Source organism: Loxodonta africana, chromosome 15 (assembly GCF_030014295.1).
Source record: "Loxodonta africana isolate mLoxAfr1 chromosome 15, mLoxAfr1.hap2, whole genome shotgun sequence".
Lineage (NCBI taxonomy): Eukaryota > Metazoa > Chordata > Mammalia > Proboscidea > Elephantidae > Loxodonta > Loxodonta africana.
Genome location: NC_087356.1, coordinates 13028508 through 13054413, shown reverse-complemented (window position 1 = coordinate 13054413; position 25906 = coordinate 13028508). Strand labels below are relative to the sequence as shown.

The 25906-nt window shown below is 37.9% G+C and overlaps 1 protein-coding gene across 1 annotated transcript; it reads right to left on the bottom strand.

The window, feature by feature from the left end:
* Positions 1-4: 4 nt before the first annotated feature.
* SLC5A7 (solute carrier family 5 member 7) lies at positions 5-24475 on the bottom strand. Its single transcript, XM_003413617.4, has 8 exons — positions 24191-24475; positions 19558-19671; positions 18477-18632; positions 11043-11191; positions 7710-7853; positions 4241-4394; positions 1895-2112; positions 5-660 (listed from the first exon to the last, which is right to left on the bottom strand). Exons 1-8 carry the CDS (start codon positions 24366-24368, stop codon positions 31-33), a joined length of 1743 nt encoding a protein of 580 aa, XP_003413665.2. The 5' UTR covers positions 24369-24475; the 3' UTR covers positions 5-30.
* Between the last annotated feature and the right edge of the window lie 1431 nt (positions 24476-25906).

The following is a 25906-nucleotide window of genomic DNA, read 5'->3' as shown; positions in this document are numbered from 1 at the left end:
CTGTTTGAAAAAGCAGTATTTTGTTTGGGGTCATTGCAAATTATCTTCAGTCCCAGATCCTTCTGGACTGGAATCAATGTCAAGGAGGGCCTCTTTATTGGTGAAAGTTGAGCTGAGAGTTATGCTCTGTCGAGGCTTCACAGGTGCAAGTTCATCTAACTTAATATTCTCATTTTTGACCAGAATTGTCTTATCCATGTTTTCTTCACTGTGCCTTGCAACAACAGCATCAAATACATCTAATTTTGGTGGCAAGGTTCCACTTTCGAATAGGTACTTGACTAGATAAGAGATGCAAATGTTGGCTAAGAATGAACTAACCATGGCAATCGTTTTAAATGGGAATCTTTGATTATAGATACCATTCTTATCAGAGTAATAGCCAGGGTAAAAGATCAAGGGCTGCAGGTATAGATATGGCTCCCCTCCAGTTATTCTCAGGAAAAGGCCAGAAACATAACCTGCCACAGCCCCATACGTGTTGGTTCCCTTGATGAAGAGCACACAGAGCAGCTGTGGGAAGATGATGATGTAAATGAGGTCTGAACTGAGGTACCAGAGCCCATACACGGTCTTCGTTAACAAGGCCATGGCTATTGCAGAAGCTCCAAACACACACACAGTGATTCTCATGACCCAAACAATTTCCTTGTCTGATGCCTGTAAGAAATTGCCACAGTGTCAGATTTTCATGCAACATGTTGGCTTATTTAGGCAAAGAATAAGATACGATTCCGTGCTTTAAAACTGGTCTAAAGAATCCCCTCTATGGGCACAATCAACCTAAACTACAGCATCCAGATCAAGCAAACCAGGTGGCCTCCCAGGTGGGCCTTTGGAAGAAGTTTATGTATACCATATGGATGACATATAGAACACCTGAGTCATTCCCTGAATGTATGGGGGAGAAGACAAGTGAGCTAACATGGTGTCATGGAGGAACAATAAAACTAGGAAGGATTTCTCTTATTTTACACATTAGAAAATAATTCTTCTGTGACAGTAAGAGAGCATCAACCATTCTTGCTTCCTCTCTCTGTAGGAACCCTACAATATCTAAGGCTAGCCATTGTCTGATGTCCTTACAGAGGGGTTGTCCAAGGAGTTTCTTTTCTGAGAAATGGCTGAGAATATTTTGTTAACCACGACCTAGAAAACTCAGAGGGCAGCAAAGCTTTAGTCAACAAAAAAGGTGGACAGGGATTCTTGGCTCCCAAATGACCACATGGCATCTGTTATGAACCCACTAAATTCGATAAGGAAAACCAGATTAAGAGATCATTTTCTGATGATGGTAGACTTGGGAGTTCAAGTGAAGAGCAGGACAAATATTACAGAAATATCAGGTGAAAGAACTTGCTCACCATGTACGTCTTCTCTCAGAGTTCTCAAGTTTCCTATAGTATTTAATTGAACTAACTTTTTTGTTAAAATTTTTCTAGTTTCATTATTCTTTCATCAGAAAGACAAAAATTCAAACTATAGCAATATGACTGTACCTCTTGAAAATAGTTATATTGATCTGTCTCCTTCAGTATTGTATAATTGCATGCATTGATAATATTCATTTTCAGTATTATTAACATTCATCATCATTCAATCTTGTATGCTTACTCAGAGTAGGATCTGATTTTACATAGACGTTAATGAGTATATAATTGTACAACTGGTTGCCGTTGAGTTGATTTCAACTCATAGCGACCCTACAGGCAGAGTAGAACTGTCCCAAAGGGTTTCAAGGACGAGCTGGTGGATTTCAACTGCTGACCTTTTGTTTAGCAGCCTGAGCTCTTAACCACTTTGCCACCAGGGCTCCATATAATTGTATATATACAATAAATACTACAATAGCAACAATAATAATAAATAACAAGTTTAAAAAGACTGTTCTTACATTTTGTCTGAATGAAAGCTGGTAGATGTTCCGAGCAAACATTGAGCTTGCTGACAAGATGGAAGAATCTGCTGAGGACATCACAGCAGCAGACACTGCACCCAGACCGAATAAAGAAATGTACATGGGGCAGAGATACTGCAGAACGATCGGTAAAATCATGTCTGCTTCTCCCTTAGTCTTGGGATCTTGAGGCTTATATGCAGTCTGGTTCCAATCTGTTGAATAGAAACAATAACAATGAACTATCAAAAATGCCATATATTCTTTGCCCATCTGGGGGTCATTCTATTTACTAGGAAGCCTTTGAAACAAATTCAGAATCTTTTATGTTAATCTAATTGAGTGGGAAGTACATATACTGACCCAATTGAATTGTTTTTATACATCCTGGCTTCCAATGGGCAGTGGTTACAGTTAGCCTCTATTCACAATACCTACACAGAACATGATGTGAAATACTTGTAACTTTCCTGCAATAATGTAGTGTTCTGGTGCCATTACATAGTGTAGAATCATAGAAAAAAATGCTCTTACCCTGAATTATATTTTTCTCCAATCTTTTGGACATGTGAAAGGACACTAATTTTTCATTCCTTCTTGCTCAGTTATTCATGTGTAAATACTTACAGAGATTAGTGGGGCTATTCTCACCCATCTTCTTCCTGTACATAAACTTGGTTTTAGAGCTACTCTCACATTATTTTTTCCAGCACCTAGGGCCTCCTTGCATAGGATTCCACTTACTAGAACTGGGAAGCGTGCTACATTAAAGGCAGCATGTTTTTATGAATAAAAAGTGCAGGTAGGCATAAGGCTCAAATTTTGGGAAGGTTTTGAACTTCTAGTGTAATAGGACTTGAGCCAAAGTTTATTTTTGAATATAGCTTCTTTAGTTTTTAATTCTAGCACAGGCTGAAGAATAGAATAGAATCTGTAACAGCACATTAGTATAGTTTCTTTTTTATTTGCTGGATTTCTTTAATGTCATGATTACAACACCAAGTAAGAGCGGTTTCCCTTGGGTTGTACTATTTTTTCTTCCCCTATCTTTCTCACAGTTGTTCAAAGCCATGCTTAGATAAAGCCAATTTTGTAGCATTAACTGAGGTGTTATGGTACCAGAAAAAACAATCAAGATTGTTTACCTAATTCAAGAGAAATAGGTTTTATGCTGTTTTTATGAGTCTGTTGTCCTACAACACACACACACACACACACGCACGCACGCACACACACACACGGCCAGGTCTGTTTTCTCCTTGTGAAATAAATGACGTCTTTTATTCACAGGCAAGCACTGAATACTATCTGTGCTTGCTATCTTTTTAAATGTTTATGTCATGGATGAGCAGCTGGGATGGACAGTGTATACTATAAACCATGATCGGTCTTCTAAAAATTAAATAATCCAAGAAATAGTTCTACTCATTGAAGTCAAAATACTCATGTGAACATTACCCAGAATCATCTTTGCAAAACACAGCAGGGTGAAAGGTAAACTTTCTTTAAACCATTTTGATTACCACTACCTAGAAGATTCCTTCAAATTTGGGTTAATGCAGTATATTTCCACTAAGTGCTCATGGAACTTGTACAGCATGGGAACATAAAGGTCAGGAGTAATTATAGATAAGTTCATTCAAATTAAGAGCATGTTTTTAAAAAATGTTCTACGTGAAGATTAACTGCGTGATAAATATGCTATAAGTTACATAGTACCTTGGTTTATCTTTTTCCTACATATTTATTGATTTATTTTCCCAAGAATAAAAACTCTTAAACAACAAACCATAGAAAATATAAAGCAGGAATTTCAAGTTCAAACAATCTTTTGGTGGTCATGATACCCGTTTCATGGTGAAGACAGGTAAACTTCTTCTAAACAAGTGGCTCTCAACCCTGGCTGCAGTTAGACTCAACAATGGAATTTCTTTAAAGAAACCCTGATGTCTGGTTCTATCTCAGACTGTTTAAATAAAATCCCTGGGGGTAGGCAAGAAATAGGTATTAAAAAAAAAAAAAAAACTCCTCCCCTTACCCTAGGTGATTTTAATACTCAACCTTGGTTGAGAATCATCGCTGACATAAGTACACATAGTTAGTAAAGAAAAATGCCTGCATTTGGGGTGTGTGCTCACAAATGTTTTATTGATGGAGTAGCAGTCCCCAAAACTTTGGAGACCACTGAATTTTAAGACAATTTGTTGAGTGCTTTACCAAAGGTATATATGGGAACGTACATGAGTGAAGTCGGGAGGTGGATCCGTTGGTGGTAACTGGCAAGTTAACTGGAATTGTGGTGAAGCTTGAATGGGTCAATTAGTGAAGCTGTAAGAGATTTACCTGTTGATGCTCCAATGGCCCCAATGAGTACGGGTGGTAGAGCCATCACCAGGCACCCGAAAGCTGCCAGGAAGGAAAGCACTTGAGCATAAGTGGCTGAGGATGAAGACAGAACCCTCTGGAAATAGGCTTGCCACGGGATTCCACCCAGTATCTGCATGGAAATCACATGGACTCACTTCTGAATCTGAGGCAGATAGCATCTATCATAATTTTTTAAAATTAAGCCTTATTATAATCACTTTTATAATATTAATAAATATGGCTCTAAAGTATAGAAAATGCCACATGTTTGAATTCATATAATTATGTTATTGTCATATTTATACTTTCAATTGTGCAGAATTTCCTCAAGTTCTTTTCCTTCGTAATTACATAAAATCATTCTTTCTTTTCATTTATTTACTTATTTCAAGCTGCATTAGAACTACCCAGAAGCCTTCAATTTGTTCTCATCTGGAAGTTGAAACTATCATAAAATATTGGGAAAAGATAAGAGTATGGAAGTTGGCTTTTAATTTGAATCCATACAACTCAATAAATATTTAGGGACTTGAGTGATGTGCTGGTCAGTGCAATAGTTATCAGCGTACAATGATGAATAAGCCATGTTTCTTTCCTGGGAGCTCATTACCCAGTAGGAGAGTAAATGCATTATAGTATTTTCCAAAGAGGAGTGTCCAAAGGATTTAAGACAATATATTGGTGCACCTGAAGAAAATGTTGTTGTTAGTTGCCATCAAGTTGGCCGTGACTCAGTGATCCCATGCACAACAGAAGGAAACACTGCCTCGTCCTGCACAATCCTCACAATTGTCGCTATGTTTGAGCCCATTGTTACAGCCATGATGTTAATCCATCTCATTGAGAGTCTTCCTCTTTTTGCTGCTTCTTTACTTTACCTTCTCCAGAGACTGGTCCCTTCTGATAACATGTCCAAAGTACATGAGACAAGTGTCACTATCGTCTTTTCTAAGGAGCATTCTGGCTAAACTTCTTCCAAGACAGATTTGTTTGTCCTTCTGGTAGTCTATGGTATAGTCAATATTCTTCACCATAATTCAAATACATCAATTCTTCTTTAATCTTCCTTATTCATTGTCCAGCTGTCACAGGCATATGAGGTGATTGAAAATACCAAGTTTTGGGTCAGGTGCACCTTAGTCCTCAAAGTGACATCGTTGCTTTTTAACACTTTAAAAAGGTTTGTAGCAGATTTGCCCAGTGCAATATGTCGTTTGATCTCTTGACTGTCGCTTCCATGGACGTTGATTGTGGATCCAAGTAAAATGACATTCTTGACAAATTCAATATTTTTTTGTTTACCATGATGTTGCCTATTGGTCCAGGTGTTAGGATTTTTTGTTTTCCTGAAGGCTGTAGTCTTTTACCTTCATAAGTAAGTGCTTCAAGTTCTCTTCACTTTCAGCAAGTGAAGAAAATATATGAGCTCTATTTATACTCATTTTTAGTTAATTCTTATATACTATATAAGAGTTTTTATTAAATAGTTTATATAACATGTTAGCATAGTACATATAACAAACTCGTTGCCATCAAGTTGATTCCAACTCATAGTGACCCCATAGGACAGAGGAGAACTGCCCCATAGGGTTTCCAAGGAGCAATTGGTGGATTCGAACTGCCAACCTTTTGGTTGGCAGCCTGAGCTCTTAACCACTGCACCACCAGGGCCCCATACTTATATTGGAAGTGTACTTAAAATTTTTATTGGTGATATGTGCAACCAAAAGGTATGTATGGGACCAAAAATGAGAAACAATTAACTGGGGGCAAATACGAGAGTAAGGATAAGCGGCATGGTAATCAGGAAAACCTACAGATTTGTACTGATCCTTGAGCATTGAAAGGGTGTTATCTGGTGAAGATGGAGAGAGAAGACAGTACCTGGAACAGTAACTAATATGAAGGGAAAAAGAAAACCAAACGCCTATGTAGCTGTAGGAGTGCTATGTGTTGGTATGGCTAGAGGTCAGGTTATGTGGGAGTGCTTAGGCAAGAGGCTGGAAAAAGTTTTTCATGGACTATTGACACAGTCCTCTATGGGGCATAGAGTAGTAGCTCAACAAATGCTTGTTATATAAATGAATGAAGAAATGAGTGTCATGTATCACAATGCATTGTAATTTCTTCTTTAATTGCCTCTTCCTCCCACTGTACTCTAAGTCCTAGGTTGTCTTGTCATTCATCACATGTTGATTTCAAAAGAATTTATCTCTTATAAAGGCCATATATGTTCAAAAGTAAAAAAAAAAATGTTAAAAGAAGAAATTAGTGTGGCACAGGGCAAGGCCTTTGAGGTCTGTGATCCTCTATTTCAACCCCTACCTCAGACAATGGTGTGATTACCAAAAAATTCATATGTTTCCTGAATCTTCCTCATCTCTTTCATATAAATACCTGCCAAGGAGATTTTACTGCCTGCTCCAGTAAAGAATTTCCTGGTAAAGAAGCAGGAAAACATGAAAACAAACATGTTATCAATGGTGAACTGGAGGGCTTCTTTCCTTAATGATTAAGAAATATGTTGGCTCTTAATTTTCTAGAATGTCTACAATTTTGAATTGAATGAAGAAAGGGATGAAATATTATGCACTTTTTTTTTTTTTTTACTGGGGCAGACATATTCACTTTAGTGTTGGGTAATACTAAGATCCAGCAAGTTGCCATAAATATAATAAAGTAAAATCACAAACTATTATGAATCTTCCAAAGAAGAAATGAAAATGACCAATTTCCCCTTAAATGTAGATATAAAAAGTAACCTATATCTTACTTTGAGATCAAATATGGTATACTATTTTAATACACTATCTCTTTAATTAGCAAAAAAAGTAAAATGTAGTAGGTTGGATTTGGTTGGATTATGTTTTTGTACCTATCCTCTCAGGCCAATGCCTTTGTCCCAAGGTTCTGCATGTTCTCAAGCTGCCTCTGGCTTTCCGGGGCTTCTCTCTTGGCATCATTCCCAAGTGACAATTCTCTTCCAACCTCAAAATAATTTATCTCACACACTTAGGACTGTATGACACCACTAATTTGCTTATTCTGTAATTCAAGACTGGGCGAGTTACTTATTCCAGAAGAAATTGACTTTTATTGATTTAATCCAAAAGACAAAGACTTTTAGATGACTTGGTTGTTAGATTGGGGAAGGTATTTGGGGGTAGGACATGGTGCTCCTTAACTTAAATTGCAACTGAAATGCTGCCTACACACCACACACGCCACCGTGGATGCTATCCTCTGAAGGCCTTGTTTGCTTCCTAGCTTTGACACTCATCAGCTTCCACAATCAGTGACTCTACCCTTCCAATCCAGGGTTGTCATTTTAGAATAGCCTTCATCATCCAGTAGGTAAATTTTACTTGTGAATATGAAAATCTTAAAAATGCATTTGATTTTAGGACTCATTAAGCTGCATTCCTCAGCTGAAAGCATCACTTACCAATAGCAGAAAACTATCAAGCCATGTGTAGACTTCAAATGGTTCAATGGTTCCCAGCCAAGGTGCCTGGTATTTGGCATGCACAGCAGTGAACCCAATGTCAGTAACTGCAGGATGTGACAGTGCAAATGGCACACTGATCCACTGGAAACAAAGAGTAACAGTAGAGTGTTAGCCTATGATTTTTCACTATCTAGTATATGCAAGATTTATACTCTTATTTTTTTCTCACAGATCACATAACCCAACAGTTCCTCTTGTTACGAGGCAAAAGGACCTGAAACCATGTTCTCTGTGTGATATTACGGAATACTGATTTAGAAAAATTAAAGTAAGACAATGTCTACTTCTGTGATTCATTACGCCATATCATATGACCTGGAGCCCTGGTGGCACAGTGGTGAAGAGCTTGGCTGCTAGCCAAAAGGCTGGCAGTTCGAATCCACCAGTTACTCTTTGGAAACCCTATGAGGCATTTCTACTTTGTCCTATAGGGTTGCTATGAGTCAGAATTGACTTGACAGCAACGGATTATCATATGAATTATAGGACCAGTCACCAAATGCCTTTATGGATGAAAGCATTAAATTTAAGAACATTACATATATTAATTTTTGTTATGTTTCATTTGAATTAGGGGACAATTTCCATTCACTAAAGTGACTATGCAAGATGTGGTTGAGAAACTGGTGCGTAAAACAAATCTTCAAGGGTAGACCCTATATGAAGAGGCAGAAAAAGAAGGCGTTAAAGAAAGAAATGGTCTGGTTGAGCAAGGCAAAGAGTAGAAGACTATATGGGGTGTGTGTGTGGGTGTGTGTGTATTAGGTGATTGGGTTTAAAGGCATAGGGTGATATAGGGGAATGGAAAGATAAAGAGATGTGTGAAAAAAAATTTGAATTGCAAGCTAAGGGATTCGTATTTCACTCTTCAGGCAACTGCAAGCTAGTGGAATTTCTTTTGAGTTTTCATATAGTTGAAGATCAGGAAGAGCTATAAAGTGGTACTGAAATAACCCCATAAAGACCTGAAGCAGAGTGGTGACATTAGAAATGGAAAGATACTGGTACTGAAAAGGATTATGAAGAGAGTGTCAACAGCCCTATAATTCTAACAGGAAGAGAACAGTCAGGGAGAGGGAAGACTAACATACGGACCTGAAGCTTACACAGTTTGGGATATAGGAAGATGATGATAAAATCAACAGAATCAGAGAAATTGAGAAGAGGGGATGGTTTAAGATATAAGTTGATTAAGTAATTAGTATGCATATAAACCAATTTGAAGATTGGAAAACAGATCATTCTTGGACTTTATACAGCCAATTGAATGCATCCTTCATTAGTTACCAACAAAATGTGTTATAATTGAATTTTGCAGTAGAAAAACATTCTAGCACATATCCTGATGGCATATATATATTTGTCCTGACATTCTTATACGAGCACATTTGATTTATGTGCCAGCGTGTTTTAAGTTCTAGTCTCATAGAATGCAGTAAGAAATCACATATATCATCAGTAAATAGATTCATCCCTTGGGATTGTGTCTCTTAGACTCTCAAGTGCAATCAGTCACGAGATCTGCCATTGCCAAACGAACTTCACCTATGATGTTCTGAACAAAGATTTGTTTCTGGGTTTTCTGTTTTATTTTTGGAAGTTTATGGTGATACTAACAAAAATTCAGAATTTCAGCACCATCCTCTCGATCTTGGCAATTTCAAAAATAAACAATGGAAGTCCTTGAATAAATTAAATATTCTCAAATTCGTTTAAAAGAAGGATGAACAAAATTTTGTGAAATGCAAATAAAACATATGGGAGAGAAATAGGAAACATTATAATCATTCCAAAAAAAAAAAAAACCTGTTGCCATCGAGTCAATTCCGACTCATGGCCACCCTATAGGACAGAGTAGAACTGCCCCATGGTGTTTCCAAGGAGCGGCTGGTGGAGTCTAACTGCTGACCTTTTGGTTAGCAGCTGTAGCACTTGACCACTACGTCGCCAGGGTTTCCTAATCATTGCTAGCGTATGTAAATTTACAGTTAAACTTTCAATCTAATTTTTTCAGTTCTTTTAAATTTTCCTCCTGGATATTATTAGAGATGTTAGAAAGTAGAAGAATGAATATGAGATTCATTTCTTCATTTTTAAGTGTCCAGTGTAAACACTATAATAGAGTGAAAAGCCTTTCAGTATGAGAAAGATAAAGAAAAGGAGGAGAATCAAGGGTGCCTGGACCATCCTTGAGAAAATGAGTCACGAATCTTCCAATTAGCAGGCTGATTCTTGTGGCCTTCACACAAGGGCATTGCCCCTACAGGGTGCGCAAATAAAATAATGCATGTGAAAGGCCCCAGCACAGAGTAGAGACATCGTAAATAAGAAATTTCTTTACCATTCCTTTGATATGTTTTAGATTTTGCTTTTTATTTCATAAGTAATTATAATCTTCATGTTTTAAGATGTGAGTTCACAAAGAATCAACAATGACTACAATATGTCCATGATATACACAAAAGTGCTTTTACTTTAATGCTAATAATACTGTCTTATAGTTACATAATATTTTTTACTTAATACTTACATGTATATTATTTAATTTAATCTAGGACTTACAAAAACTAGATAATAAATCTTTCTAGTGCCTTATATAATTAGAACTTTTCTTTGTTTTTAGATGCCAAATGGTGATGATTAATATTTGAAATCCCCCTTTTTTTCCAGAGGCCTCACATGAAATAATTTCTTACTCCTACAAGCAGTAGATTAGCCAAAAGGAATATAAGGGGAAGTTAAGAGACTTGCACACATTAGCTCTAACGTTTTTAAACTATGAGGAGAGTGTGGACATCAAAGAAGATCACACATACATTTCCACCAAAAATAGGCATAAGGAAAGGAAGAACTAGATCTTTCTAAGACTTAAACTAAGGGCACACTTCCATGTCCAAATCTAACAAATTAGAGTTTTTCATCTTATTAACTCATAGGGAAATATAAAATTGGATACAGTATGTGAGTTATTAGGTATTAGTCATGATGGGGAATAAAATTTGTACTAATTTTTGTTGAGTTAGTATAAAATGTTTTATCTTTAAAAAAAAATAAATCCGTGTCCCTAACCCACCAATCCGCTGCCATTGAGTCGATTCCCTAGGTTCACCCTTTAGCCAAATAGTAGACAGGCCTGTAAAACAAGATGAGATTAATGGGCACACCAGCCCAGGGGCAAGGATGAGAAGGCAGGAGGGGACAGGAAGAAAAAAAAGAGAAAGAAAAAAAGCAAAAAAAGAAGAAAAAAAATCTGTGGATGTCCACACTCACCAGTCCTACAAAAATGCAAAAAAGCTGAACGACATCCGTGTAGGCCACTGAGTAGAGTCCCCCCACCAGGGTGTACAGAATGGCAATGACTGCTGAGACAATGACAGAAGCATGTACGTCCACGTCAATGATCACGCTGATGGTAGTTCCTGAAAAAAGCAAAACACGAGAACGCTGGGGTCAAGGTACTCAAATGGATCCCACTTCCTGTTCCAGAATACATGGAAAGTTCAGTGACAGGAAAGTATTTTTCTGTGTCATGTAAAATGTAGTAGATGGATGAAAGCTGCTAAAGTGAATTTTAGTTTTGAAATTTAAACATTTTTATATCTCAGTAAATTAAATAGAGGAACCCTGGTAGTGCAATGATTAAGTGCTTGGCTGCTAACCAAAAGGTCGCTGTTCAAATCTACCAGCCGCTCCATGGTAGAAAAGGCCTGGTGATCTGCTCCTGTAAAGATTACAGCCTAGGAAACCCTATGCCACAGTTCTGCTCTGTCCTATAGGGTCACTATGAGTTGAAATCTACAGAGCACACAACGATAAGAACAAAAAATTAAATATGCATATACATACACACATAAATTTATAATCCTTTCTGAAATTATGTGGCGGACACCTGGAACTCATGATAAAAAACAAAAAATACCAACCCCCTTGCTGTCGAGTGAATTCCAACTCATAGCAATGCTATAGGACAGAGTAGAACTGCCCCATAGGGTTTCCATGGAGCAGCTGGTGGATTTGAACTGCCGACCTTTTTGGTTAGCAGCCAAATGCTTAACCACTGAGTCACCAGGGTCCCTGCCACAGTGGTTCATTAAATCCTGATTAATTTAATTCCACCATAAAAGCTTGCAATAATTTTACCAACTATCTGAAACTCTGACTTAATTAAATACTTACGATGTATAAACTGACACCCATGAGAAAAACAAGCCTTTGTGATCAGCAGATTACTCATTACCATACATTACAATTAATATTCATCTGCTATTTTGCATTCACTCTGCTTCCTGGTAATTTTTGATAGCTGACAAATGATGCCAAAGGCTTGACACAAATTTATAGGAGAAAAATCATAAAATTGGTAAATAGTATCTATCAACATTTTCTCTTTAAAATTCACAAAAAATCAGGGCTATCTTATTTAGTTAGTGGAATGCAGTATTCTTAAGGACACAAAATGCCTACTAACAAGGGTTAGCTACATGACGTTTCGCTGGGCCACCATACTGCGTGTTCCTGGGACGCACAAGACAGGGAGAACATCAAAATTGCAAGCTGCTCAGAAGAGAACGGCTGGCTCTGGTGACAGGCAGAGGGACTTTCCAGGAACACAGCAGATATAACTTTCAGAGAAGATTAAAATAATGCTGACCCTTACAAGATTAGCACAAAGTAGGATACAGGCAGTCCTGGGATTACAAATGTCCGATTTAGGGACAACTTGTACTTGCCCTTTAATATTATGTGAATTTGCCTTCACTTTGAAATGCAGGAACCAACCCTCCAAAAAACCAAAGGCACTGCTGTTGAGTCGATTCCGATTCATAGAAACCCCATAGGGCAGAGCACAATCACCACATAGGGTTAGTAAGGCTGTGAATCTTTACTGAAGCAGACTGCCACGTCTTTCTCCTGCTGAGTGGCTGGTGGGTTCACACTGTCAGCCTTTTGGTTGGCAGCCCAGTGCCTTGACCACTGTGCCCCCAGGGCTCCTGAACCAACCCTTAAACCAAAAACCAAATCCACTGCTGTCCAGTGGATTCCGACTCATAGCAACCCTATAGCACAGAGTAGAACTGCCCTGTAGAGTTTCCAAGGAGCAGCCTGGTGAATCCGAACTGCCGACCTTTTGGTTAGTAGCCGTGGCACTAACCACTGTGCCACCAGGGTTTCCAAGCCAACCCTTACAACAAATCCTTCGCCACAATTACTTTCACCTGCTGCACGTGCAGCTTCTAAATCATTGAAAAGGCTTCCAGCCTTTTCTTGCACTAAACCAAAAGCCAAACACATTGGCATCTAGTTGGTTCTGGCTCATAAGGACCCTATAGGACAGAGTAGAACCGACCCATAGGGTTTCCAAGGAGCAGCTGGTGGATTTAACTGCTGTTCTTTTGGTTAGCAGCCAAGCTCTTAACCACTGTGGTACCAGTGCTCCTCTTGCACTAACGTAAGGCTAAATAAGAACCGTAGGCATCTGCTCTGACTTACCTACAAATTCTTAAAGACACACTCAGGAACAGATCTTGTTCATAACCTGGGGACTTACAATGATGCTGTGTAGTTGAAACCAGCACCAGGACTCCACTGGGGGCATAAAATGTAGCCCCAGAGATCACCCAGTTGAGACCCGTCCTCAGTCGGACAGCCTCCTGGTCAGCCAGTTGCTCCACCCGCCGGCTGTAGGGTGCCCTGCTATGGGCCATTGTTTGGGTACCATTGCTTCCGGTCTTGTAAGAGCACTGCTATGAAACTGCTCCAGCATCAACAACTGCACCTCCAGACTCGTCTCTGGAGATCCTGATCCTGGGGACGCCATCGCCCCACGGGATTCTCTGCACCATCCAGGCTCCCCTGACATGACATGGAACAGGTCAGTTCCACTCATAGGACACCAATATCCCGAAGGGTTCTAGTTTTGAAGGGCATATTTTTATGTAATTTTCATCATCAAAATTTTAAACCTGTCTTAGAAATAAATTTAGTTTTCTTTCACTTTATAAATTTGTTTCTCATATTTGTTGGTTTCTGTATTTCCAATGGAGCCCTGGTAGTACAGTGGTAAAGAGCTCAACTGCTAACCAAAATGTCGGCAGTTCAAATCCTCCAGCTGCTCACTCTTCTGGGGTCACTCTGAATCAGAATTGACTCCACCGCAAGGGTTTTTTTTTTTTTTTTTGGTTTTACATTTCCAACAATAATGTTATGCTCTGGACAGTCTGAACCACTGTGATTCTTGGACCATCAACTAGAATTCGCGTATTGTTTCTACAGATCCTTTCTTCCATTGTTTGAAATGCACAGTTTGTATCTTATATTATTAAATGCAGAAATCATAGAAATGCTAATACACACGCTAGCAATTCTGGGATTGTTTCTGGTGCCATCATTTGTAGTCAACTGTCTTACCCTCCACCACCACTTCTCAGCTGGCATACTAATAATGTCTGTGATCCACAAGAGAAGAAAATCCAAAACAGATAACATTGTCAGATATTTTCATCTACAATAGCAATATGAATTGTTTTTAAGACAATTTTTTATTCTTTTTGCTTTAGTAATAAAATTAAATTTCTTTCCTGAGCAATAAACCAATTAAATAGAAAAACCTGGTAAGGAGTTGGAGGATGAAGACAAAAGAAAGAGGACAAATATTTTTAAGTGGCTTTGGATAATTGACTGATTATATATATATATAGAACAGGTTGTTTTTTGTATTTTTTTTTTTCCTCCCTGAAGATTCTTTATTTCACATTGAAGCTTCAGTTTCAACTCATTGCCATTCTTGGTGCGGTTCACCACTTTAATAACAATTCCAAGTCATTCCCCGTGAGTTCTAGAACGTTCAGTTATTGCCCTTCCCTCTTTGAATACGATTTAATTTTCTATACACTCCTGAGAAGTCTATTAATCCTGGACTTCCAAAGAGTAGGGAGGGTTTGTGATATAGAAGAAAGATCACTGGACTGGGATCCTAAGTATCTGGGGTTGTCGTAGACTCTGCCATTTGGTCGTAACTCTGATTTTGGAAAAGTCATCTACCTCTCACCTTTTCTCACCTGTCACAGGGATGTTGTGGGAATCTAATGAGATAATAGATTCTATTGTAAACGTACGATATTTATCTAAAATGTTTCATGAGTAACTCAATCGTAGTGAGTAAAATCAGTTATACTTCCAAATCTGCTGTGAAATATTAGTCTATTTGCCCAGCCACGAAAAGAAATATATTGTAGGTACAGTTATGTGAAAAATCCACTGAATTTGCACTGATAGACTGGTAAATATAAATTTCTTTGAAAAGTTATAATGAGGCTATTTATTTACACTAGGTTGATAATTTAAGAAAGACTCTTCCATGTTCCGGTGGTGAACTATTCACATTTACAGTAAGATGCTAGTGAATCTCGTACTTTTTAATTCTTAAGTATCCCGAGTTATTTCTGACAAGCAAGAACTGAACTATGTCCACTTATCAGTTTTGAAGAAAACATGGGTATTAATTTCAAAACACACTCATACTTTTCTTACCGAAGGGTAGGTTTCATAACTGTTCTTTGGTGTGTGTGAGTACGTGTATGTAGTGTGCACATGCATGCATAGATATTAACATGTTTTAAAGTATACACAAGACACACATAACATAGAAACATAACCAATTGCAACAGAGTTCAGAGTTTAGCTATTGTTTTACATTTATAGAACAATTCAGAAGCATTAGTTTATTAATTCTATTCTCCCTTCAGGGCTCTGTTGTATAAGTTAATCTTTATTCAGTGAGAGTGAACATTTTGTATTTTCTGTTAGTCATTCAGCCTACTCTTTCTTGATATCTCAGCAGGTAGTTTATTCTTAAAGTCAAAACTTTCTGGTATTGAAACCAATGGCAAATAAACTCCCGTTTCTTTTTAGCTAATGAAAGCAAGGTGAGAAGGGAAGTGTAATTTTACACACTATTTTATTAGGATATAAGAGCAGTGGTAGTTGCTGAATATTATTATACGGCGCCAGGAAATTGCGACATTTTGCCCTGAGTTATTACAGTATTTTATAACTAGCAATTTCTCTTCTTTCCTACACCGAAGTTACTTTCTTATTGTACAATTGAGACCAAGAAAGTAAGAGCAGGTTATTTGGGAGTTTGGAGAGGGAAAAGAGAGGAAGTTATTACAACATACTATCTGACAGTACAGAGTCCTTCTCTGACAGCAGTCCTGGAGCCAGAAGACACCTTTGTGCTCTACTATATATAACAGCGAGGTAGATTATCTTACCTTACTTTTGTTCTGACCACTGAAAGTCTGCTTGTAGACTTAAGGCTTTTATTTCCATTTGTAAGGAGAGATGGGGGATAATACATACATACGTACCTAGATGCCAAAACATTGACATAGTTCACCAGGGAATGCTGTGGACCTTCCAACTCTCTCAATCTTCTAGAAGGAACTCAACACTCAGGATGGTTTGGATTTCCCCTTGATTAAAAGGTAGAGGATTGAGCCTGAAGATCTCCTATCATCCCGCTGAAATCTCTTGTTTTCTAAATCTTATAAGTGGGCTAAGAATCCAAGGGCCCACACAGCTTCTCCTTAGCATTAATTTATCTTTGTGGTAAATTAGACCCTAGATCCCTAAAAATGTCCACAACCCAATACTTTACAATGTAATGAGATTACAATGAGGAGAAAGGAAACAGCACTGGTATCACTTTTCTTCTTCTTTTTTTCTTTTTGGGAGAAAGTATAGCTATAACAGATTCGTTCATTCATTCACTTATTTGTGGCAGTGTTATAACTGTTAAGACGTAAGTCATACCTTCAAAGCATTTATAATCCATTTTGTGATGTTGGATATTGGTCATGAAATAGAATAAACAGGCAAATAACCATACAAAGTGATAAATCCTATAAACAAAAATACCAGGTGCTTAAGGAACTCTATTGGAAAAGCACCCAACAAGTTCAGGGATGACTCCTACAACAAAGTGACATCTGTGAGAAGATCTGATGAACACTTAGTGGTTAGCCAGGCAGATGGTAATAGATGAAAAATGAGGAAATGAATGCAAAGCAGAGGACACCCAGGCCTGCAAAGTGTCAAAAGTAAGAGGGCAGGACTATAACTCAGAAAGACAGAGTGGGACAGATGGGGAGGGGATATTAAGAAGAGGGACTAATCAGGACCGGGTCATAAAAGGTCTTATGAGCCTTGTTAAAATATCTGGTTTAAGCAGAAAAGGGACATGGTTAGGTTTGCATTTTAGAAAGATGAATCCGTCTATCATGTGGGGAGTACTAGAGGGAGACGGAACTGTAAGCAGGGAGAATGTTGTATTAATCAAAATGAGGGAGGCTGGAGGTGTCCCAGTCTGTGATAGGGTAAAACCAAGACAGAGGCAGGGAGGGATCCAAGAGGAGTGATGAAGAAGCCTGATGAGAGTGCAAGTGGTCAAGGATGGATCCCAGAGCTGAGCTGGGTAACTGGCAGGATGTAGGCGGACAGTGGGTGGGAGGTGGGATGGATGGTGGGGCTGTAGGTGGGGGGGGGTGCGTGAGTCGATGTAGACCCTCACAGTGGGCTCTACATCTTCTATCTGCCTCAATAGTCTCAGCCTGTTCCAATATTCTCAACTAGCCACAGATAGCACACTTCAACAGACCAATCATGAAGATGGCACAGGACAAGACAGTGTTTCATTCAGTTATACATAAGGTTGCCATGAGTCAGAGCAGTTTCAACGGCAACTAACAACAGCAACAACAACAAATATTTACCTCTAATATTAGATCGGAGGTGAGGAGAAGCTCAGGGATGGGGGAAAACCTTCTTTTTTGAGGAGAAATTCTTATCTTCTACCGTACATAATTTTTCCACTTACAAACTATAGAACTGTGTTTTTCAAATATCAACTCAGTGAAATATTTCATGTTTAGATTTTTGCCATGTGGTTTATATTATTACCCATTCCTTCAGCAGAGGACTGTTGATACCTCATTTTTTTTGAAATGTTATTTGTTGTTGGGATCGACACTTGGTTTTATGTTGGTTTTTAACTAGACACTTTATCAAGAAGCCAATATCTTCAGAAACTTTTTTTTTAAATGCATGCAATACTTTTCTTAGAGGATTTTAAATTGGTTTTCATATTAATTAACACAGCAGCTATTAGAAGGAAAAGCATTGGGAGGTAAAAGTTATTAGTCCACAGAAAGGAGACTATTGGAAGAACTTAGGATATAAAACACTTTTTACAATTTTTTTCAATGCAAATAATATGTATCCATACCCTCTTCCCCCCCAGCACATGGACCCTTGTTTTGAAAAATATTTTAGATAAGCTACACACACACAAAAAAGCTACACTTTAAAAAAAAAAAATGCTTAATTAATGCTTTGTTCAAAATCAAACATGACTTCCAAAAGCGACTTTTGATCATTATAAAATAACCTATAGTTGTCACTCTAATCATGCAATTTGGGTCAAAAACAAATGCAATTGAAATTGTATTTAACTCTGTAGCCATATTGCAGGTGAATGTAGAATTTCCGTTAGTATTTTATGGATATAAAAATGGCTCAGAATATGGTTTTAATAAAACAAAACCTGAGAAGCCAAAGCTGAAGAAAGTAAAGTTGTGTATCTGATTTTCAGTCCACCAAAGAAGCACAGCTAGAACACTGTTTCACTGGTTCATTGGTCCTTACCTAAGGCGGAGAAGATCGATGCCGCCCAGAACATTTCTCCCATCAAGGCAGGGATAAATATGAGCCCACCCATGCGTTTTCCATAGATCTGCTGAAATGGGTCGAGCATTGTCACGTATCCCTTGGAACGCATAGGTTTTGCAAAGAACAGGCCACCTAAAGTGAATCAAACGAGTGTTTATGAGAAGATAAAGAATTCATAATAGTCTTTGCCAATGTTTTACTATGCTATAGTTTCTTAAAAGAAATTTTTTTTTTTTGAAACACCTATATGTGTTTAGAGCCCTGGTGGTACAGTAGTTAAGAACTCAGCTGGTAACCAGAAGCTTCACTCCTCCAGCCACTCCTTGGAAACCCTAAGGGACAGTTGTACTCTGTCCTACAGGGTTGCTACGAGTCAGAATCAACTCAACAGCAAGGGGCTTGGTTTTATTTTTTTTAATGTGTTGTGGAACCAGTCTGAAATATGAGATATTTAGTAATCAAATATAAATTTCTTAGTACACTTAACATTGTATGTATCCAAAGGACAACTGGGTGGCATAACTGAAGCATATAAATCGAAAATGTTGACCGGTGCAGTGTTCATGAAAATGCTTTGATCCATTTGTATCTCCCAGCATAATGTTTAGAATAAGTACAGAATCTAATAAAACTATCCTGAGTGCAAAAAAAAAAAAAAAGAAAATTCCCTGTTATATAATATTTTTGACCTTTCATTAACTTGATTTAGAAAAAGAACTTCAGGTACAATTCACATTGATTCATGTTTAGTGATATATCCATGCTATTTTTGAAAGATACAAAACATCATTATGTTAAGAAATTCAGTGTTCTATTAACCACAGAGTACAAAAAAATTTTTTTTGTAATATAGTCCATAATCAAAAGATCAAAGAAGCCAAGCATTCATATCCTGCTACTTACTAATTTCTGACAACAGCTACTTAGAAATTTCTGGGAACATTTTTTTTCCTATAATAGTTATTCATATTGTTTGACTGGTTATTTCATTTGTTATTTATGCTCCTGTTCTTTATGCTTTACTGAATGAGTCACTGAGATTTAAACTTTCACTTACCTAAAATCAGACTAAGGGAATATCCAATTGGTGCCTGAGCCCAAGCTAGGCCATAATCTGGTACGTACACCGCTTCGGCGGTCCCATTGATATAGCCTCCTCCAACCCAGGTGGCTGCAATAAATGAAACAGAAGGGAATGAGACTGTCTTACCTGTCACACCCTAGGCCTGCTCTGGCCAGCGTAGTAGCCACTAGCTTCATGTAGCTATGAGCACTTGGAATACAACTAGTCCCAAATGAGATTTTTTCATAAGTGTAACATATATACTGCATTTTTTAAAAGACTTAGTATGGAACACTTAATATAAAATGCCTCAATAATGTTTTTTGTATTGATTGTATGTTGAAATGGAATATTTCAGTTAAATAAAATATATTATTAACATTAACTCACTTTTTTTTTTTACATTTTTAAAAGTGTCTTGTTGAAAATTTGACATCACATTTGGGGCTAACATAATTCTATTATACACTGCTACTCTAGATGTTTTCTAAATGTGTTTAGTTATCAACACTTTAGTATATCATAAAGTCTGAGATCATACAGTATATTATATGATTATTCCATTACCAATAACTCTGTATCTTTACCCCGGCCCTTATAACAGTCAAGGGTCTTTCTTTCAATGCCCTTTTGCTTTAATTGTATTGATCTCTTCACATTGCTCATGACTGTTGTCATCAAAGAATCGTGTATGTGTGTGTGTGGGTGTATGGGCAGGTGTAGGGTATATTTGTGTGTGTGGGTGTGTGGGGGGTGTAGGGTGTATGTGTGTGTGTGGCGGGTATAGGCTGTATGTGTGTGTGGATGTGTGGGTGGGTGTAGGGTGTATGTCTGTGTGTGTCGCAGGTGTAGGGTGTATGTGTGTGTGGGTGGGTATAGGGTGTATGTGTGTGGGCAGGTGCAGGGTGTGTGTGTGCTTTTCGTCAATGGAGGCTTTTCTTAAACCTTGAGGATATATGATTCTGGAAAATCTGGTCCGCATGGCAATGGAGGTGCACTTACTACCTTGAATTGTTGGAAAGGGAGAGAGAATTCTACCCCAGGTATCCCTCTCTCTTACATTAGCTTTTCCTTTCTCTTCCCAACTAACCAGCATACACTTGGGGCCTAGACTAGCACTCATAGTCGCTGAAAATGCTGACTGTGTACTCACGTGCAACTCTTCATTCTACTATGGGTCTTTTGCTAGGATAGTTGGTAGTGCATAGAGAATAATAAGAAAATATGTGTTCTTCAGATGTTCATAAATACAATTTTTGTAGTATAACAGCAAGAAGGAGGTTGCTCAAGGAACAAAGAAACCAGAGAAAATAGGTTTTGGCTAAACAAGATGGGGCCAAGAGTAATCTACAAATGCTTATCATTTTCTGTGAGTTGACAATATAATATTTGGACCTTGCTGAAAAATGCAGGTTAAATCTTTGCGGTTTATAATCTTTTAAGACTATATTCAAAGTAATCAAAATGATCCCTATATAAAATTATGAGGGATATTGACTGGTAAGAAGCTTAATTACCAGACATGAGACTGAATAAAATCTAATTCTAAAGAATTCTCTTAAATCTTACAATTGGACTGTAAATCAGTGAAGGAAATAATACATGTAAAAACTTGTTTAAGACGAGTGCTTCTGTTTATGTCTTTCAATCCAGTACAAGCAAAAAGGAGAGAGTATCTTGGGATTGATACTATTTTTTAAAGATTACCATGGAAAAACCTTGTTGCAAAGGAATTTAAGTACATATAAATGGGAGGTATATATACAAAATTCCAAAGGGGCAAATACATATTTAGCAATATGTCACTTCCGTCTCACAGTAGCTTTTACATAGGTTGTTAATAAATAACAAATGCTATTACTTGTTTTTCTCATTCTAAGCCCTACTGAAATTGCATATATGTCCTGAGTTTTGAAAAGCCTGGTACATTTCCTTCTTTAAAAAGGGGGCTTTTGAGTGGGCGTGAAACTAGGACCAGAAGAAATGAATTCTTTTAGGCATAGTACTGAGGCTTCATCTTCTTAGGGAGGCAACTCAAAACCAGCAATGTTTCATCGCACAAAGTAAATGGTCGGATGGTTGTACAAACACAAAGCTTATTAGTGACCATTTTGCATTGTGTAGGTCTCCTGTCTCTTGTCCAAAAAGAAAATTGGTGCCTGAATGACTGCAACTACTATAATACAGAAGTGAAGGCTTGGTTACTTATTACGATTAAACAAAATGCCTCAGCTGATATCAATTCAGTCCCTTCTATGCTGGAATTTGCTCCTTGCTTGTATATATATATATATTTATATTTTGTGTCAGATTTATGAGTGGGAACAAGAAATCTTTTAAACTATATGCAGTTTTTAAGAATCAACATTTGCGACCTCTCTCCTTTATCAGATATATAAAAGTCAATTGATTTGACAAGGTTTAGATGCTCTGATTCAGATTTTAAATAACTATGGTATTGACTAAGGTTCTTTTTGGGCTCTGAGAGATTAAAAAACTTTAAAAACTGACATGGACCATGCGATCTTAAAAGCATTATTATCATAATTCAAATATTTTCTATAGACTTTAATAGTCTATTAGCTTAAAAAAATCACTCTAAATGATAAAATAAATTCTGGAACACTATCTATAGGGATACGTTAAAAAATAACATTAAGCTTGAATAACAGAATATTGTAGTAATTTACACTGAACGGGATACTTTTGCATATAATAGGTCTTTCAACAGGTTTTTTTGAGGGAAATCAACAGCTTTTGTTGATTTTATTTTTTCCTATTTTGTTGTTTATTCTATTTTTCTCATTTTCTTTGTAATAGAACAAACCTGAGGGGAGTATAATCACAATGATTTAATTCCGCTTCAGAGATCCGAATAACATCTGGATCTCAAGGGGCAAGAAGACATGCTGTTGCTACAATGAAAAATGAGAACTGAAGATACAGAGTTGTGTTTACTGTTTGTCAATAGGTGGATAATACAGCAAAGGCATAGGAAGCACTATGTCAACATTTCAATAAACTTGTCTGCAGGTGGTAGGTTTATCAGTGATTTTCATTTTATTATTTATGCTTTTTGTATTTTTCTAGTTTTCCAGATTATTCCTTTTAGTGTCTACTATTAGAAAAAGATAAATGTGATTATGAAATATTTTGCACAGTACAATTTGTTCTATGTATGTTTTATACAGAGAAAATGAGAAACAGAGGGTAGCAAAAAGACTCTTAACAGACAATGCATTTTTATAAAGAACTAGAGTGAAACCAGTTAGAGGGCTGTATATGGTATATTAAGGAGCCGCCCTGGGCTTGGCTGACAGGAGACCTGGGTTGGTCCTGAGTCTGGTCCTGGTTAACCATGGGACCCTGAAGTCCTTACTTAACCCCAGGTATATAAAAAAAAAAAAAAAGGTATAAAGATCATATGAAATCACGATATTTGGCAAAGAGTTAAATAAACATAAAATGTGAACATAAGAAAGATACAATCTACACTTATAAATTTTTCTAGAACCTTGTGAGGTTTCAGATGGCCTCAGTCAAGGCATTCAAAATATACTCAGTCTTCACAGACTTGTTTCATAATAGAGATACAGGGTGATTCATTTTTCAGTAGTACTTTAGGATTGAAACTGGTTATCATTTGAATAAGATCTCTAATGAGCTATTTTTCCATTGGGTACTCAGAGTTCTTGTTAGTATGGGTTATACTGCTAATGTTTTAAAACCTATTATGATTCCATAATAAAATATATGTTGTTAGTAAATGTGTATCAAATAAGATTAAAGATATGATTTTAGATAGTTGTTTTTCAGGATGTTTTTAATGACCAAAGAGAATGTAGAAGGGAAACACGCCACCATGTCATCAATGACACAGAACCACCATCTCCAGAACAATGGAGGAGAGAATGTCAGCCTCTCCTAGCACAAAGAAGGTTTGGGTAGGAGAGGGCCACAAATGGTGGATGGTGGATTCACGGTAGGACACGCCCTAGGTTTTTTCCTTTTATACTAATGTTCCTAGGAATTTTTTTTTTTCAGTGTCATGGATTTATTACATGTGATTCACTTCCTGTAAAAAAATTAGCTTATTAGATGGAAGAACTATTTCTCAAAACAGGGCATCAATTAATTTGGAATTGTTTTGACCTCAAATTGGTGTATTCAGGTAAAAACCCTCACTAATTGGTAATCATTGACAATTATAACTCAAGACAACTAAAAGCCATAACTTCATGCATGTGTGAATGAATATGATGAATGCTGACTTTATTATATTAACAGCGACACAACTTGTAAGACTAGGACTCTTTTGTCCTTTCATTCACCTCTTTGTTTTTCCTTGTTTCCACCCACTAAACAGCCCAGAGAGCCAAGATGTGTTCCGTCAATATTTTTTTCCAGTGATTTATTATAAAATTATTTTGTTCAAGTACTGAGTTGAAACCATTTGATTTTTAAGTTTCAAATAAATACCAAGTTATTTTGAAAGTCTATGAGTGAGCATAAAGAACCCCCAAAGAACAAAGAGCACATTTGCTTTGTCACTCTGAGACCACGTGCTGTACATTCAGCAAAGCCAAGGAATGGGCAGGCGGCATGGACAGAAGGCACCTGAACTTACCTGTCATGGTAAATGCACCCACCAGCAAACCAATATCTCGGCCACCAACTATTATGGCTTCACTGCGTTCTTCTTTGCTACCGCTGTTTTTGGTTCTCCAGGAAGCCCATATTCCAACCAGCAATATTAGAAGGTAGAACACAATGATAGCTATCAGTCCTTCCACATGGAAAGCCATTTTTATCTAGGGGTCCAGGTTCTTCTGCAGCTGGCTACTTCATGAAGGCTTCAAAAGAAATCACAGTAATGCATTGTACGTCAGCCAAGAGCTAAGCAGACTGAGGCAGCCAGGAATAAACCAGCTAGCTCCTGAGAAAGCTTGTGCCACTTCAAGAAAGAGTTATGTTGAAATGTTAAAGTCATAATCACCAACAAGTGTCTACTACATTATTCTAATTCTGGTTAACAGTTTAACTTGGTTTAGTTTTCAAGAAATAGAAACATTCTGGAAGTGCTGTCTAACAAATAAATATAAGCGTAATCATTTTGTGTTTAACAAATCTTTTTAATTTAAAATTAATCTTGGCTTGAATTATCTTAACTCAGTAACTCTGCCAAGAAATCACAAGGAGTATCGCTGTGTTTGCTTACTGAAACTAAGTTATTCTGTAATGTCTTAAGTGTATCATAAAGGACTACTTTGAGGTATCTGACATATTTGTTTATTCATTCATTCATTCATCTATCTATCCTTTCAAACAGCCTCAAGAAATGGTTCCAAAGGTAACCTGACATGCAAACATCTGGGAAAAAAAAATAACTTTAGGAAAATTTATTTCAAAGACACCTTACCTTCACCTTTTCAATAAGTTCTTATTCAAGTTATTGTAAAGACTAAAGACGTTTTTGTTTGAAGGCTCCACCCCCTTGATTAATTCTTTTTCCCCATTGTTCTTCTTTCCTTTCATTTCCCTCCACCCTCTAAAAAACCCTCTATTGACCATATATTGAATCAAAAAATTATTTAAAAACACAGAATTGCCTAATAACATTAAAAACCAGGCTTTTAGAAGACAGATGTCAAGTTCTAACACCTTTACCTTTCGGAATTTTGGTTCTCTTTATTATTTTTCCCTTGAGACCTTGGCTATTTCATGCACCCCAGTTTACGCAAACAAATTTCTGGGTGACACTCACATGTTTGTGCACGCAGGTGGGTAAGGAAGAAAGGTGGGTATGGTGAAAGAACTAGCCTCCCTCGAATTCCAGGGGAAGCAAAAGAACCCCATGTGGCGGTGGACCTTGTATTGTGAACAGCCTGCTTGTTGGCCCAGACGTTCTTTTCTCAGGTCGCTGTGGGGTTCTCCGGCCCTCTGCTGTCGGTCCTCAACCCCTTTGCTCTTCTCCTGCGCCCAGACTTTCCTGCAGCTTTCTTCCCCTTCCTGGCTGCCCTGGCTCTCACCCCGAGGGTGCGGAGTGCAGGGTAGCAGACCCGCCACGGAGGGGCCAAAGAGCCGAGTCCCGCCCCTCTAAAAACGCCCGGGTTCAGTCCCCACAGTGTCCCCAAGAGCATGGGTCCCCGAAGGGCTCAGGATCCCCAATCTACTCCTACCTGGAGTGATGGGCTCGCGGGGAAGCGCTCGGGAAGCTCCGGTCCTCTCGGGGCCGCCGCGCCTGTGAGACACGCTGGAGGGGGTGCGCAGGGGTGAGGGGCAGTGGGAGATCAGGGGTGCAGGGGGAGCAGGGGTAGGAGGCAGGGGCCGAGGTCCATGCCGG

What these genes read in the sequence shown, in the direction of transcription:
- SLC5A7 (XM_003413617.4), bottom strand. Translation starts at nt 24,368, where the DNA reads ATGGCTTTCCATGTGGAAGGACTGATAGCTATCATTGTGTTCTACCTT. An exon ending in GGGTGCATTTACCATGACAG is followed by an intron (nt 19,672 to 24,190) that starts GTAAGTTCAGGT and finishes CATTTATTGCAG; the next exon opens with CCACCTGGGTTGGAGGAGGC. An exon ending in AGCTTTCATTCAGACAAAAT is followed by an intron (nt 661 to 1,894) that starts GTAAGAACAGTC and finishes AATTTCTTACAG; the next exon opens with GCATCAGACAAGGAAATTGT.